The 17,667-nt window shown below is 41.6% G+C and overlaps 1 protein-coding gene across 1 annotated transcript in view; it reads right to left on the bottom strand.

The window, feature by feature from the left end:
• ZNF451 (zinc finger protein 451) overlaps positions 1-17,667 on the bottom strand; it is a 74,910-nt gene that overhangs the window by 35,750 nt on the left and 21,493 nt on the right. The window contains exons 8-14 of the mRNA XM_075923670.1: positions 11,814-11,963; positions 9,957-10,104; positions 7,284-8,935; positions 4,807-4,938; positions 3,174-3,314; positions 2,041-2,171; positions 1,595-1,781 (exon numbers count right to left, since the gene is read on the bottom strand). Of these exons, the coding sequence (XP_075779785.1) occupies positions 1,595-1,781; positions 2,041-2,171; positions 3,174-3,314; positions 4,807-4,938; positions 7,284-8,935; positions 9,957-10,104; positions 11,814-11,963 (2,541 nt within the window). The remainder of the gene's footprint in view (positions 1-1,594; positions 1,782-2,040; positions 2,172-3,173; positions 3,315-4,806; positions 4,939-7,283; positions 8,936-9,956; positions 10,105-11,813; positions 11,964-17,667) is intronic.

The following is a 17,667-nucleotide window of genomic DNA, read 5'->3' as shown; positions in this document are numbered from 1 at the left end:
ACTCTTGTAAGATTGATTTAATGCCACAGAACACATTCTGATTACGTTAACAATATACAATAGCAACAAAATATGAAATGGATTAGCAATTGGATAACTGATAGAGCACAAAAATAAGTTAATGAAGAATCACCACTGAACTGGAGTGTTTAAGGGAGTTGTATAAGGATGTGTTAGACCAAAAGTGATGACATATTTACTTCCAGATGAAAACATAAAATAATTGCTGATAACATTTCAGCATGATGGAGATTAGTGGAGTCATAAATAAATATTGAGGAGGGCAGGGTTGGCAGGGCAGTAGTACATAGCATTCTGGATTACTTGTTAACATAGGCCCATTTAAACAAAACACTCCAGGATATATTCTCAAACTAAAGACTGCACAAGCAACCTTAACTTTGGTTTCTTTGTTTCTACGTGCTTGACTTTGCAACCTGAATAATATTATTTTAACGTAGCTTTGTGCGTGATTACCTAGGTTTCTGTTAAAAAACCCCAAAACATAAATTACATTACATGGCATTATACCCACCATATCAGGGGTGGGGAACCTCAGGCCATGGTTCCAGCCGTTCAGGCTCAGGGCTCCTCACCTCTTCAGCATTGGGGAGTGCCTGCACTGTGGCCCCCCAGACTCAAAAAAGGTTCTCCACCCCTGCTCTATGTCTTTGCCCAGCCACTTCCAGTTCCCCGCTCCTAGCTCTATGTCCTTTTTTGGGGGGGAGGAAACAGACAATAGCCTTCAGGAGCCTCATCCAATCTCAGGTGTTCCACCTCAGCCTTCCCTGTCTCCTTGTCCCAGTCTCCGATCACTGAGTCCCAGTTACCCATCTCTTGCCTGCTCTTTGTCTAACGGCTATTACTTCCTCTCCAGAGACAACTGGCTATAGGTTTCCCTCCACTAACTTGCTCCTAGTCCCAGTTTCCATACTCAACAAGTCCAAGCCTCCCTTCACCTTGCCACCAGTACCTGTTTCCTCCACCAACCTCCCACTTGCCAATTTCTCTCCTTCCTCTAATCTGTGTCTCACAAGGCTGCTTGTCCAATCTTCTCATCTTTCACACTGGTCCAACTTTTGTCTCCTCTTCATTCAAATCAGAGATTTCTGTTCCGTGCTCCCTGGATGCCACCAGGCTGGGGAGGTGGAGGTGGGAGGGAGCAAAGGTATCAGAGAGCATAGAATAGACAAGTTCTCATTTCCAGTGACCATTCCAACCCTGGCCCAGAAGAGCTACAAACAGCAATTAAAATTTAAGTCCTTTTAAGGCTTTATAGCCCTGAACTAAAGGAAGCATTTCTAAGAACTCTGTAGGAATGCTGCATGTAAGTTCTATTCAGCATTAGCACTGCAAGAGGACCAAGTAAATCTTGAGAAGCAGTATGTGATAAAAGTGCCAAGTGATTTTTTTTCCCCCAAAAGGCTTTTAACTTAGCCAAGAATCATATTAGCAAGAAATGCAATTTTATCTGTAGACCAATTCATTAAATGAGAACACTAATTAAAGAAACACCATAAGTAACAGTATAGCTGTTGCTATGAGCAGTGATGTGCTTTTATTGGTTGGATTCTACTTATTGTTTATGCACTACCTTTTGTAGTATCTGAAATGCTGTTTAGTAAGGCACACATCATATCTCCATCAATATCATGAGGGTTTAGGATGTGAGCTGTCCGCTGAGTCTTCTTAAACTGATCCTCCAGTTCCAGAAAGCTTTTGTCTCCAGAGAGAATGGTGAAAGGAATTTGTTTGGGTAGATGCTCATCCAGACGGCCAGCCTATGCAAGGGAGGGGAAGACATTAAACTAAACATTCAGGTTCCAGGCAACTTTTTGAAACAGACAACTCCCTTACAGAAGGCTTTTCTATTTATAAAACTTTTCCTTTTTCCTTGTCAAACCCACTATCTACCCTTCTCGTCTGAAGTTTTAGTATGATGATTTTCATCATGACTGTTCTATAACGTACTGTACTATACACACATACATGCATCTTATCAACAAAAAAGCAAACCACAAAAATAGATCAGTGACTTACATGCATACAGAGTGCAAAGTCTGCTGCTTCTCTTCTGGTACCACAACGTGGATGAAGGAAAAAACATCCGATCTTATTAAGATAATTAAAGATTTTGCACTCTTGTGGAGGTTTCCAATTGCTGTGTCCTCCTAAACAAAAAGATAAGAGATACATTAGATTACATCATAAGCAACTGCAGTCAAACAGTCCAAGGAGAGGAATGGACAATCTCATTTTCTGACTAAACAGCATTTAAAACTAAATATGATTCTATATTTCTAAGAAGTTAATGTATGGGACAAACTAAGTCTATATAGTGCAGGGATGGGCAATAATTTTTGATAAGGGGGCCAATTCAAGAATTTGGAAAAGTGGTCACAGGACTGCACTTTTCTACTCTATTAATGGAGGGGGCGTGGGATCTGGTATAGATTTTGGGTACAGGAGGGAGCTCTGGGTAGGGTATGGAATGCAGGAGGAGGTTTGGGTTCTGGGCAGGAGTTTGGGTTCATAAGAAGGTTCTGACCTGGAGCAGGTTTACAGGGAATAGGTTAGGGTCAGGGAGGCAGCATAAGTATAGCAGGGGGCCGTGACTCGGGGCAGGGGATTGGGATGTGGGAGAGGGTGCCAAGTGCAGTCTCTGGTTAGGAGTTACTTACTATAGCTCCCTGCCATGGGCTAGCGGGACCATTGGGCAGGCTCCCTGGCTGCTACAGCCCCACATGCCACTCGAAGCAGCTGGCTGCTGGGACCAACATGTACGCCTGTGTAGCATGCCCTTAGGAAGGGACTGTGGGTGCTGCAGGAAGATGCTGAGGGTGAGGGCAGGGTGTGGAGACTGCATGCCCACCAAGGGGCACATTGCACAGAGATGCACACTCTGGCCGCAGAAGCCATACATTTTGAGCAGTGTGCAGGGCCACGGCAGCCAGGGAGCCTTCCCGAGGGTCCTGCTGGGCCATGGCAGGCTGGATACAAGTGTTTGGTGGGCCAGATGCAGCACAAGGGCTGTATTTTACCCACACTTGCATTAGGAGATCCACTTAAGACTACTGTGAAGATCCTGCTCTTTGCTAAGTTTAGTTCCAAGTTAGTGTATTTATATGGATTTCTGTTATGCCCTCTGTGTGATTAACTTAAGTAACTTTTACCTTGAAAGCCCCACACAAATGTCCCTTGGTTCAAGTTGGCTGGCAGATGAATGAAAAACCTTCCCCAGTTGTCTAAGTCCACCAGCACTATGTGAGTCATGGTGCGCAGATAGTCAAAATCTGGCAGTTCACTGTCTTCAACTGCATAAAAATATATATTTTAAATTCATCTGAATTTTTATTCATTTGTACATCTCCAAAGTCAATTGTTTTTTCAAAAGAAATCGACAATTTGCTGGTCTGTATGAAATTCTAAGCAATAAACTCTTGAAATTCTAAAATATGGTATGATCAGCTAATGTAATTATTTTCATAGCAATTTTTTTAACCACTTGAGGTAGCTTTTAGTTCAAGAGGTAGCTTTTAGTTCAAGCTGGAACTGTGTACAGTAAGCATGAAAGATACCCTTTTTATACTGTAACTTCCTACAACACATTTAAGCTTAGATCATCCATTTACTTATTAGAATTTACAACACATTTTAATGCAAACTTAACACATTAAAACAATTTTTTTTTACCAACTGGCCAACTCCATAATCAGCAAAGACATAGCATATAAACAGGGAATGTTGGCCATATTAAAACAAAAATGCACATTTTAATGGGCAAAGAAAATAACATGCAGTTAATGTAAACTGTGTCGAGTTACTACACAAAGAAAAGCTACATTAAAATATTTGTATTAAGGTTGGAAGTCAAGTGCAGTGAGTGATCATGTAATGAAGGACCTTATCTACAAGGATACTAAGGTAAGAATGGCCTTAATTTCAACATTTGCTAACATTTCAGTGCAACCTTAATAATGTCTTTTTAACACGAGAGATCACACACAAAAAAACTAATGAAAAATCCTACAAAACCAAATTCCATCGTGTGGCTTCACCTGGACACTCAGAAGGGCCAACAACCAGGTTGGAACCATAAAATCCACCATAAAGACTTCTGCCACGTAAGTTAGAGTAACTAGGCAGTTCCTGTAGATTTTATTCTCTATGTGGATCATAGGGAGATGACACACTTTACAAACAGGTTCAGTGATATTTTCTGACAAACGGAGTAAAGGAGAAACTCTGGAATCTTGGGTTCCATTTCAGGCTTGTTTCCCTGAAGCTTGACCCTTTCCTGTGCAGCTCCTGACAATTACTTCTTGTCTCACTGCTGTCTCGTCTCAGTCCCGTTCCCTTCACCTAGCCAATTCTAGTCTCTATTCCTCAGGCTTCTGATCCCAGGCCCAGTCTCCTACCCATCCCATCCTAGTTTCATCATCTGAACTCTGCACCCCCATCTCCTTCCCAAGTCACATCCAGTCTCCACCACCATCCCAATCTTTGTGTTCCCCTTCCAAGCCACCTACCCTGGCTTCTCATCTGCTCTCTCTTCCCTGACCCACTCGCAGTCTCTAGTCACCTCCACATCTGTATTCCCTGTCTCCACTGCCTTCCAGTCCCAGTCTCCCTTCATTCAGCATTCCCCAGTTGGTACCTCTTAGCCCAGACAGTCCCAGCTATCCCTCCATAGTGTGGCTCCTCATGAGACCTGTCTTGCTTATCTCTCACCCCACTGTTCTTAATTCCAGCCTTCTTATCCATACAGTTCCAAATTCCCCTTGTTTGTCATCCTGTCACAATCACCTATCCCTCTATTTTCCTCCCTGACTCCAATATCAGTCTTCTCATCTCTCTTACAACTTCTCATCCTCAGATCCAGCTCTTGTCTCCTTTGCATTTGATTCATGTGACTTCCTCCTCCACGCTGCACAGGCCCTGCAAGAGAGTCTCCTCTCAGTTCAAGTGCCAGGACATGAACTCATCATGGACTGAGGCAGCCAGGAAATGCTGCTATTGAAGGGAAAGTCCTTCTCAGCCCTCATTAGCTCTAGGCTGGAGCATGCTCAGTGCAAACAATCTCTGGGGATTTTAGCTGTAACCCAGTATCAACTGATCATATGCAATGCCTTATAAATGGGCAAAATTTGAACAGATTTTCATGGGGACAGCACAAGGCAAATTCTCAGCACAAAGGCCACCCCTTGCTACAATTCAAGTCTCCGCTCAAAAGCATGTGGACATTTTAAAGAAAATATTGTTAGACTTTTTTAATATGGCCATGAACTACTTTTCCCTAGATTCATAATTGGAAATAATTACAGAATAAATTTACCAGAAAAATACAGCCTGAGGCAGACAACCTCTATAGAAAATTTAAATGAAAATTATTATAGTCTTGCAAAGTCATAAGCAAATGAATCTAGGTCTTATAATAGAAAGCGCCAGAGAACCTTTATAACAGAGAGAGAGAGAGAGAGAGAGAGAGAGAGAGAATGGGTGTGTGTGAGAGTGAGTGAAAATGAATATATAAAGCCTCTCGTGTGTACACACAACACACACACTTAAGTTGTATTTTTATAAGAGACCTTCCTTTCCCCAACATGGTCTTCCCAGGGCTTCTAATACCAGTGAGGACCCCATGTTGCAATCATTTTTCTTAGCCAAAGGCAGGGGGTTGGACAGGAATCTGTTTGGATCCCTTTACTATTGGTCCTTTCTTGGTAACAGTAAGTTTAAGTGATACCAAGTACCCCCAAGTCCCTTTTTATTTGATAATGAGCAATTCTAGGCTCATGCCCCCCTGGGACATAAGCTATTTGCTCATTTTTAAATGCTACTTAATAGTAGGAATGGTAGTGCAGTGGTGCAGACAATGAGTGACTGTTTATGTATAGCAAGTTGGGTGGAAGGCATGATTTTCCTGAATGGCATCCATTTTGGAGTCTAAAGCTACCTACTCTTTCTATGTGATTTAAGGATGTAAGTGACTAATTGACTACTACCTGATAAGCATATGCTTATTAGGTAGTTGAGTAATGATTCGACTAGCTGCTTCCCCCGCCAGCCCTTTTTGCCTCTATCAGAGAGAGGCAGCAAGGGAGGATGGGGGGCGGGGGGGGGAGGGAAGTGGGCAGAGAGCAGGAGCCAATGATGGGGGAAGCTGGCTTAAAAACTGATATCCCCCAGCACAGTCTGGGGGGCAAGGGAGACAGAGATGTAGCTGGGGGGGGGGGGGGGGGAAGGGAAGGACGGGGGGGGAAACCAGGTGCGAGTGGGGAATCAGCTGTCCTAGCATGTGCCCAGTCCCAGATGCAGCAGTGCTGCTTTTTAAATGTATTAAGAGCCACTAGACACAGGAGAGGGGGGTCCAGGCAGGAGCAAAGAATCGACTGATTCCCAGCTTGTACGCAGTCCCCCTTGCTTCCCCCCTTATCGACTAATTGAGTACTCAATGGAAATTCCATCAACTACTCGATTAGCTGATTATACACAATTTAACACCTTTAATGTGCTTCTCACAGTTTCCGCATGGTTTTCCCTAGCTTTGATTTTATCTACTTATTCCTTTACAGCAGGGGTGGGGAACCTATTTTGGGTCAGGGGCTACTCACTGACCCACAGAAAAAAATCAGGTGGGAGCCGCACAAAGGTGAGAGGCAAAAAACACCTTACCGATGTGGTCCCCGATTAAGAAAAAGAAAGATACTTCCCACATTTTCCTCACACACCAGAGGCTAGGGAGGCCCAAGCTAGTAGTTTTTATGTACCCCAGCCCTGGGGGGTGGGGGAAGTTGTAGCACTAGCATAGGCTCCCCAGTGCTGGGGGAGGGGTAAGCCTCGGGGTTGGAGCCAAGCAAGCCAGGGGCCGGGCCTTAGGTTCCCCACCCTTGCTTTACAGAACGGGCAAATGAAAGGAGAAAAAGAGAAGGATGAGCAGCATCTGAAAATTGCTATCCATTTCCAACTAATTCCTGCTGTCACTATAGAATTCCATGTCCATCATGGTCCATGGAGTCTTGATAAGTTATTTGCATTGTACATACAAGAGACTGATTTTATAATGCATTTAGTAACAAAAGAGTTCAAGAACTAGTTTTTCGGATTTGGCATCAGAAATTTACAACTTTAACATAACCGAGTTTATATTATTTCACATGTGCATACTAGATATAGATGCATGGTATATTTGCATGTACTATTGAACAACCTTTATGAGTGCATATATTACACCCGTGTTCCTATTATACACTAAAAATAAACAAGCCATAATTTCTACATACCTTCACAACCATGCCCTTCAGAATACGCTTTATTCTCACCTTCTTCTTTCTTTCTACCATCTTCTCTCTTTAGAGGAGATTCTGACTTTTTTTCAACATTCATTACATTGGCTGGAAACTTTAGTTTATCAGACTTCTTGTCTGTGCAAGCACCACTAGCTGAGAAGTTGAAGACTTTGCTTTCTGATTCAGATCCGAAACGTGTTATATTAGGTTTTTGCAAGAAGCAGTGTTTATCATGATAGTGCTGATGGGCACTCAGAATATCATGGAAATTTTTGTTGCATGCACCACACCTCACAACATACATCTCTTCATGGCTTTTCCTTGAGGAGTGACTTTTGCAGAGATGATCATACAAGTCAGTGAAATTCTGTGCTGTTGCTGAACAGAAACAGCAGCGAAACCATAGATTTCCTTTTTCCAGAAGGGTTTTCTGACAATTTCTGTGATCTTCCTTTCGGTTCACTCTGGAAATGTACTCTTCCCGGCAACCACAGTTTAGAAAGTCACCTTTTTCTAATAGTACAAGGTTGTCTTTATTTTTTATTGACTCTTCAGACACAAACATGTAATCACCACTATGGAAACCACGATAGTGCATTAGAAATTCCTCCTCAACATCAAAAAAGAGATCACCGCAAAGACCACAAAAATATTTTACCTGTATCTCATCGTTATGCTGCTCTTGGCAGTGTCGGTATAGTGTTTCTGCTTTGTGAAAATGCTTTTTGCACAAGCCACAGCAATACCTATGAAACTGATGGCTTCCTAAAGACATACAATGTTGTTTAACACTGTCTTCAGACTCAAACATTTCCTCACAAATGCAGCATTGCCATTTTCCTGAAACAGGACTTCTCGCAAGGGACTGATCCACAGGGCTAGGAAGATGCTCTTTCGATTTAATGGCAATATTGCTCAGTGCATCAGAAGAAGATGCCATAGGTTCGTCTTCTAGAACTTCCTGCTCATAATAGTAAGAATGTCCACCATGAAGTTCAGTAACATGTGCCATAACGTTCTCTTCTCTCAGTAAGTCTGTATTGCATGCCCGACACCAGAAAATAAAGTTAGTTAAATGTGCCCCTCCATGGAACCGACTCATATGCAAACGGATGATGCTTGAGTTTTCAGCAAGCTTCCCACACACTGCACATTTGTGACAGATTCTATTTGCTGCCAAAATGTGCTTTTCAACTGACTCTTCAGTAGAAAACTTCAGAAGGCATTCACAAAACCAGACCTTTATTTTACCTATATTGCCTTGACATAGGCTTACTCCAGCCTCTTGATTTTTTTCTTCTAAATCCTTTTTCCGTTTTGAAATGGTAGACTCATTTTCAGAGACAGGCTCACTCACAGCCAATGGTCTCTTAAGGAGTGAAGATCTTGACTGATTTATAATCTGCCTCCAATGAGATGGGTTTTTATTTATTTCATTAATATGGCAAAACATCAAGATGGACTTTTCCATTGTGGTAATATTTTTAACTTTGTGCTGAGTCGCATCGCTATGCTGATTGATCTGGTTTTCATCTACAAAGAGCTTATCACAGTTTTGACAGTGAGCTCTTGCTTTAAATATTTCTGCAACCTGGGAAATGGTCTTTTCTGACAGGGATACAGGACCAGCATTACGACAACGAGTTCTAAATTGGACATAAAAAATGACATTGAGCTTTAAATATTCCAAACTTTACAGATGCACCTAACAAAATGATCCTTCAAAATACTTCACACATCTCCTGCCATCAACTACATTATCTACCAGGAAAATACTGGAGAACAAGGTGGATGAGGTGATATCTTTTATTGAACCAACTGTGGGTGAAAGGGAAAAGCTTTTAAGCTTATTCTTCAGATTGGGAAAGGTACTCTGGGTGTCACAACAAAATGCAACATGGAACAGATTGTTTAGCCTAAGTAGTAACCATATATTCAAAAGCAGTGGCTCTCAACCCAGATAACTGTACCCCTTTCAGGAGTCTACTTTATCTTGTATATCCCCAAGTTTCACCTCACTTCAAAATACTTGCTTAGAAAAAAAAAAAAAAAACCCTACAAAAGTGTCACCCTGTTACTGACAATTAGCTTACTTTCCATTTTACTAACAATCATAAAATACATCACCTTAAATTTAAATATTGTACTTGCATTTCAGCATATCTACTATATATTTTAGAGAGTTTATGCGCCCACTGTCTGTGTGAGTCCATTTATTCAAGAACTCCTCCTAAATGGCAAGAGTTAGGACTACCACATTTAGTATGCTGCTAAGCAAAGTAAGGGTTTGGTTGTGCCAGAATAATGGGATGTGCCTGGAATTTGATTTCATTTCATGAGCAACAAAGAAAGAGGTAGGAGGGACATTTAGACTGTAGAATACCATAGCGGGCAGCAAGGGGCCAAAAATGGGGACCAGGACAGCTATAACCCCATTGGGCCAGCAGGGTGCAGAAGTAGAAAAAGGGATAGCTATCTACTATATATTTCAGAGTTTATCCCCTTCCCCAAATTCAATTATCTGGGGGAAATGGGGGGGAGGCAGAATGGAACTTGTGAGGTGTTTGATGCCTAACTATTAGGTTATTAGGTATTTAAAACACACACACACACACACACACACACGCAATTAAGTTAATTGTATATAGACAATAGACTCTCACAAACCTGAAGTGAGCTGTTAGCTCCATATGTGAATGTAGCTTTTGATGGCAAGATGTGCACTTCACTTGGAATGGGACCTCTTTACATAAAGCTATCAGAAGTTTCTTTGCATAAGATGGGAAGGATAAAGGAAGTGGGGTCCCAGTTTCATCTGCAATACGAGATGATGTAAAATTAAGCCACATATTTCAAAGTCCACATACACTATTTCAGCTCTTAGAACACAGATATTAACAATATGTTCCTCTGCCAATCTTTCTGACCACATCATCTGTTCCCATTTGAAATCCACCACTTCATCCCTCCCCAACCATTTTCCAATTCATCAAATTAAGCTTCTTGTTGCTGTTTCTCAAGGGCCTCTCCTGCTCCTACTGATGCATTTTAACCAAAAAAAGGTATATAAAGATGTAGGAGAAAAAAAAAATACACCATAATATATTTAACAGGTTTAAAATGTTTTAATTGTCTCCATCTCATATGTTTCCCTTCTTCAATTTTAAACACTACAGGTCGGGTGGCCTGGTGGATGCAAGCACAAAGTCTAACACATTGTGGGTATACAGGATAAAATAGTTACTAATGTAAAACAAGTAGAAATAGTTTATGGAAATCTTTGTGGCCATCATTATGTGAAGAGACAACAAAGGCAATTGCTGTTCCCTTTGCAGTTCACCTTTCACATTCTGAAGTAGTAACAACCAATAGGAAGAGCATTTTCTGACAGCTGAGGCAGGGCTCTGATGCATTAACTGCCTGGCATGGAAGCCAATGCTGCTATTCTTAATTACAAAGATATATAACTTTTAAGAAATAAGCAGCATATTCAACCATTTTATGTACTGAAATGTTTGGAGCTGGATTTGTTCTGATGACAGATACAGTTTCCTCTTTACAAGATGATATAACAGAGGTGAATATATCAAATCACAATGGATTCTTTGTGACCATGCAAAGCTGAAAGTGCAGTTCTGCCATGAAAAACTAACTATATTAACACTGCAACTTGTTATTCAAGAAGTCAACTCTCCCTGGTTGTATTCAGAATCTTATTCATTTACTTTTGTTACGAAATAAGTATTTACTGCTTCTTCCTTGGGTTAGAACGCTGAAGGCAACACAACCAACACTGAACGGGCTACAGAATGATTTCTTGTGCGACAACACAATTGATGTTGGAAGTTCCAATCTTTAGACTTTTGCAAGCCTACCTAAGAAAATGGAGTCGCACAGATATCACTAAGGATTTAATATGGCCTACTAACATTTGTTACTGGTGATGTGTAATTTGGATACAATCCGATATACTTTCAGATCCCAATCTTACTTCAAAATATCAGGCAGTTAAAAAAAATAAACAGCCAGTCCCCACTTACGAGTTATTTACCCAACACTTGGTCGTAACTTGATGTGTTCCTAAGTCGGATCCCATTCATTTAAATGCAGCCGTGCTGTTCATAAGCACGGACCGCGTGTTTGTAAGTCGGGGGACCAGCTGTAATGCACTTAATGGGAGGTTGGTTGTAACTATGAATGGTCGTAAGTCGACGCGTTCGTAAGTCGGGGACTGGCTGTAAATATTTAAAAAACAGAGCACACTTGATATGGGAATCAGTATAAAATAAAAATATGGGATTCCAAAACACATTTTGGAATAATTCCTTTCAGAATAGGGTACAAACTCAAATGAAAATATCCTTGTAAATCTATGCAGTTGGTATATTTTTTCCCCAATTAAAAGACATCTTAAAAAAATATAAATTTTTCTCTAATTCACAGCTGAAGACATATCCTAAATCACATAGCTTAGATGAATCATCAGAAGGACCCAAAAGATGCTACATTCAAATTACAACATACCACTCAATCTAAAAACCTGAAGGAAGTGATTCTTTTGGGACATATGCTGCAGGCATTCATCTCTTATGCTGAAAAGAAGGAAGCAGTACGGACATGCAAAGCACTGAATAAGCTGTGGAGGAAGGTTTCTTGTATGCCCATCATTTTCATCTATCTGAAAAATAAAAATTTATTAGTAAAAAAGTCAGTCTGATTATAAAAATATTTATTTCTATCTAATAAACACTTCAACTTTAATGCCCATTTATGTTCTTTATACTTAGACTTTCTAAAAAAGATTGGACAGAATTATAGTTAAGCATACTACAGTCCAGAGGAGATGGCTAATAAAATGAAAATTTCAGAGGAAAATGCCATAAATGTTTACTTTGACTTGTAAATCCATATTATTGTATAAATACTATTATTAGTTAAATACAAAAAAAGATGTTGAAAGATTGCAAACTCAAACACTCAAAAGTTAGGAAGTACCAGAATTAAGATAGCTGAAGCAACCCTAATCTGTCTCCTGTGCATTAGAACATAGTGCTAATTACAAGATTACATACTACTTTTTTCCCCTCCATATCTCAACAGTTATTGCCCAGGATAGAGGAATTGTTCACTAAATCAATACAAAATTTTGTTTTATCCTCATTCTGCAAATTTTCCAGCACATTATGCAATCTCAATAGAGAATTGTTAATTTCCTCTGTCTCTTTCATATTAATCATAGCATAAGTGTTTTGCTAACATCAATGAATTTGCCTTCACAACATCCTTGTGAAGTAGAAAAATATAATTTCCATTCTAGAGACAGGGAGAGGTACTAAGCTAAAGAAATTGAAGTCAAAATTGTCAGAAACAACTACTAATTTTAGGATTTCCCTTTGAGATGCAAAGGGCTTGATTTTTCACACTTCTTAAACATATAAAGCTCACATTTAGTTTAGCTGACACTGTGAACACTTCCGTAAAAATAAGCCCAAGAATCTCCTGTTGGTGACTCAGAAAACACACAGAACACAATTAACAGCCACCCTATGAAAATTTCAAGACTACCCTTTGTCTCAGAACACCTTGGCTACATCTATACTGCAGCCTTCTTCCGCAAAAGCTTATGCAAGTGAAGCGCGGAGTAGAATATCGCCACACTTCATATGCATAATTAACTAGCAGCCATTTTTGCACAAGAGGCTTTTGCGCAAGAAGGAGCTGTGTAGACGGCTCCTTTTTGCGCAAAAGCCCTCTTCTGCACAAGAGCCATGAGAAAGAACGGGTCTTGCGCAAGAGGGGGCTTTTACGCAAAAAGGAGCCGTCTACACAGCTCCTTTTTGCACAAAAGGCTCCTGCGCAAAAATGACTGTTAATTAATTATGCAAATGAAGTGCAGCGATATTCTACTCTGCACTTCATTTGCATAAGCTTTTGCGGAAGAAGGCTGCAGTATAGATGTAATCCTCACCTTATTCACTACATGCCTCCCAGCTTTTGCAACAAATGAAAGAGGTGACCTTTGAAATTGGAGAGTGCTGTCCTTTTACTTACATAGGACTCAACAAACATCCACAGTATTAAAAACAGGACTGCTGAGAATTACATAGCTTCAAGAAAAACACTGGTAGTTGAATAGAATTGGTTAGGGTGGAACTTTCAGACAGCCTTAGGTAATAATATAGGATGTGGGTTTACAGAAACCTTATCCTTGAAGCGTACACTACATGGGGGGAGGCGCCTCCTGGCATGAAGACACCAGTCTCCCAAACTCAACAGGCTGATATGATGGCTACTGAAGAGGTTATCATCACAGATAAATGGAGTAGAGAACTGGTTGCCAAAGGTGTGAATCAGGGTGCATAAAAATAGATTAAAAAAAAAAAAACCCTGATATTTTCTTTCAATCAGGCTTATAAATAAATAAATAAATAAAACAAAACACTACATTTCTCATTTAAAATAGCTACAATTAAATCTCATCCCAAACATGCTACACCGACACTTACAGTTTCATAAAAATTAATTAATGGCTCTAGTCTGTCCAGCCTAAGTGCCAGCTCTTGCTTCTTGCAAAGTTCCAGGCTTTCAATTTCTGTTTCTCAACAGACTAAAAAGTAACGTGCAAAGACACATGCTGGATAGGACTGTTTTTGTTCTGGGCTTATATGACCTTGGCCTTGGCCAAGCATGGCATAGGAGTTAGTTAATACATTATCTTAAGATAGAGACACTGTATAGGAAAGGATAGAAGTAGCATAAAAAGGAACAGTCAAGTGGACTAGAAAAAAAAAGGGGAGACATGATTCAGCACACACAGACCTTTCTCTATTCCCCCACACTTTTGCCACAGAAAAATTGTCATGGTTTCTGGGCATAAAGACCCTATCTGGGAATATTTTGAAAAAATTAGTTTCCGGGGGGGGAGAGGGAATGCATCAAGTGTAAGCTAGGGATGTAATACTGTAGTTGACTAACTGATTAACCAATAAGCAAAAGCTTATAGGTTAATGTTATAGACTACATGCATTTCCAACTCCCCCTCCCAGTACATTTACCACCAGGCTGGCCAGCAGCTCGGCTCTGTTTTGGCTCACCCCGGGTGCAGGACCTACCCTTGTTGTGACTCTGCATTTAAAGTGTATTAGGAGCCGGGCAGGCAAGCAGCCTGACTCAGTTCCAGTTTCACTGGGCCCGTGAGCTCAGACCACATTTCGCCGCAGACAGGGGCTGCTGCCACCCCATGCTGCTTCCTCTTTATCAGCAGCAACAGCACAAGGCAACAAGCAGCTGGTCCACAAGAGGAGCTGGTTTTTAAACTGGCTCCCCTCCTGGACTAGCTCCCGCCTTGCACCCCGTGCTGCTGCTGGCCCCCTCGATAATTCATGAGGTTACTCGACTACTAAATTAACCAATATTTAACATCCCTAGTATAAGCAGTGCAAGATGATGATGCAAGGCCTACTTGAAAGAATAAGACATCATAAGGAAAACAGTTTATTGAGAGAAAATCATGTACATATGGCCGAGTGGATCAAAGGATAGTAAAATAATTAAAAAATAAGGAGTCCTGTGGCATCTTAAAGATTAACAGATTTATTTTAGCTTGAACTTTCATGGATAAAAACCCAATACATCATTCTTCAAGACTGTCTTTTAGTGTAAGTGATCTGAGAAGTGAATTCCCAATCTATTTACTATATTGGATGTTGCTAGGGAAAAAAAAAAAGTTTGGCTTAGTTAATCCTTATGACTTGTTAGTTAACTAGGTTTAGAATCTATCACTCGAGTATACAATACAGAAAGCTGCAGTAAGAGAAATCTAGAGTTGCCAATATCATTTTCTTATTTTATATTACATAATACATGCCCCTTATTTTGGAACATCCTGGCCACAGACCATAATGGTGAACCCATAAGTCTATTCCCTATTTTACTTCAGCATAACTCAGCTTTTCCAAGGAAAACCCATTCTACACTTATTTTCTCAAAAAACACAAGCGCCAGTGAGTTCAATGGAGCTTATGCCAAATGAAGTGCACTCCAATCACAGTCAGTCTTAGTTTTCACGGTAACTTGATTTAAACCAATGATTTTTTGGTGATTTAAATCAGCGCACCCTGGTTTGAATGGAAGTTTTTAAGATAGTTGAGTGCTGGGCTGAGGTTTCAGGCTAAGTTCCCTCTAAGCTGCATAGATGCCTATTAAGCCCTGCACAGAGGCTCACAGCTATGGTGGGGAAAGATGCAGCATAAAGGAAAAGTACCCTAAACTGGAGCTGTCCCAGACTTGCTACAGATGGGAGCAAGGTGTGGCCCCGATCAAAACCTAGTCATGTCATGGACTTGATGCAGATGGAAAAGAGACACTCTGGCTCCAGTGCAACAGGGACCCACTGTAGCCAGGTGACAGGCACCCATTCCACATCTCCACAGAGTCTAACTCAGACATGCTACAAACCCTTCCCCTAGCCTCACTGGAGCTGCCCTAGTCATGGAGAAGCCACTCTCACTTGGCCCTGAGCTGCTGCAGTAAGGGGGATGGGACGAGTCCTCTTCTTGAGGGCAGTCTGTACTCCAAACCCCTCATGCCTAGCTCCATTCCAGAGTCTGCATCTGCAGCCAGAGCCCTTGCCCCCGTACACCCCAACCCAGAGTCCCCTCCCACACTCTGAACTCCTCAGCTCCACCCGTCACACACTGTCTATATGTGGAATGAATTTTGTTATATGCACCAATACAGACGTGATTTATCACACGCAAAAAATTAGAGGGAACTCTAGTCCCAAGTCAGGGAGGGGTCTCTAGTCTGTGGGAGGGTATAGAGATTCCTGAAATCCTTAGCAAACATAAATGATACAAGATTAGCAAATACAGAAAAACCCTTTAAAGTCAGATGAAAAGCTGATACAGGTTGAAACTCTTAACTGGGATTCTCTGGTCTGGCAACATCCATAGTCTAGCACAGATGCTGCAGGACCAGAAAGTCCCAGTGGAGGGCCAGCTCGTTGGGTCCCGGAGCCACGGTGCATGGCTGCACAGTGGGTCTTGGAGCTGCTGTACTGATGGCTGCCCAGGGTTTAGCAGGGCCAGCAGGAGGTGGGGAGCCATCCAGAAGACCGGCGGGCCAGGCTAGGGTGACTGACGGCAAGAGTTGAAAGATGACCTCCTCTGGTCTGACAAAACCCCTCATCCAAGACCTGTCAGCTCCTGAGGGTGCTGGAACAGAGAGGTTCAACCTGCATTATAGTTAAATGCACCTTATTTAAGCTAATAACTCTGATTTCCTTCAGATTCATCAGATAATCCAGGATGACTAAAAGATGTACCGATCCAGCCAGAAAATGGTGATGACAGCACCAACAGGCAAATCTCTTCTTTCATCCAATAAATAGCACAGGCTGACTTCCTTTTGCTATTCAACTACTCCTACTGCACTTACTCATAGCAAAAGGATTTCAACCTTCCAAACTATCAAGGGACCACACCCAGAAGGTGGAGAACTCCTAGATCGGGATGAAGCACGCAATGTACATTCTGAGAGAGGTAATAAAGAGTGCCATTGAGAGATGTACACACAGCTGAACCAGGTAAGGGTCTCATGCTTGTCTCACCTTGCTCAGTCTATAAGGATACCCTGATTCAGGATAGAAATAAGTCACCCCCTGCTCAGACCTTCTCTTGAGCAGAAAAGAACATATTTCTTGTTCCTAGAGGCTGCAGAGAGACTCATCTTCAGAAGATTCCCCTCGTTGAACAACTTGATCCCAGCTCCTGTTCGTAGTCCTGTAACTTGTTCCTAGCTCCTATTTGTAGTCCTAGGAACACTGGCTGTGGTGTTCTGAATGCCTGGGAGACATACTGCTGAAATTTGAATCTGATGAACTATGCACCAGTTCCATAGCTTTGGTACACAGAGAGGGGAATAGCCTTTCTGTTTGATGATACAGAACATGCAGGGATAGATTATCTGTTATGACCCTGACTGATCTGCCATGATGAGGCATTAGAAACGTGCCTGACAACCTGAACTCAAACAGACTGATGTGGAGATGGGGTAGATGGACTAAGGATGTCAGTATCGGCTAATTCTGTCAACTACATGCATCCTGCAGACAGGCATTGCTGCCACCCTGCACTGCTGGCTCTGTATAGAGAGGCAGCAGTGCAGAGTGACAGGGGGCTCCCTGGGAGTGGGGCAAGGAGCACACTGGCTGTTGGCCCTGCCTCTGGGAACAACTGAATAGTTGTGTAACTGCTAAAATTTGAGGTAGTTACACAGCTATTCAATTACACGCTAACATCGCTAAGATGGACAGCTCGGGAAACCAATGTGATGAAAGCACAGATCTGAGCCACTAAGCAGAAGAGATAAGACCTTG

This window comes from Pelodiscus sinensis, chromosome 3 (assembly GCF_049634645.1).
Source record: "Pelodiscus sinensis isolate JC-2024 chromosome 3, ASM4963464v1, whole genome shotgun sequence".
Lineage (NCBI taxonomy): Eukaryota > Metazoa > Chordata > Testudines > Trionychidae > Pelodiscus > Pelodiscus sinensis.
The sequence above is the reverse complement of the archived record's forward strand: the minus strand, read 5'-3'. Positions and strand labels throughout refer to the sequence as shown.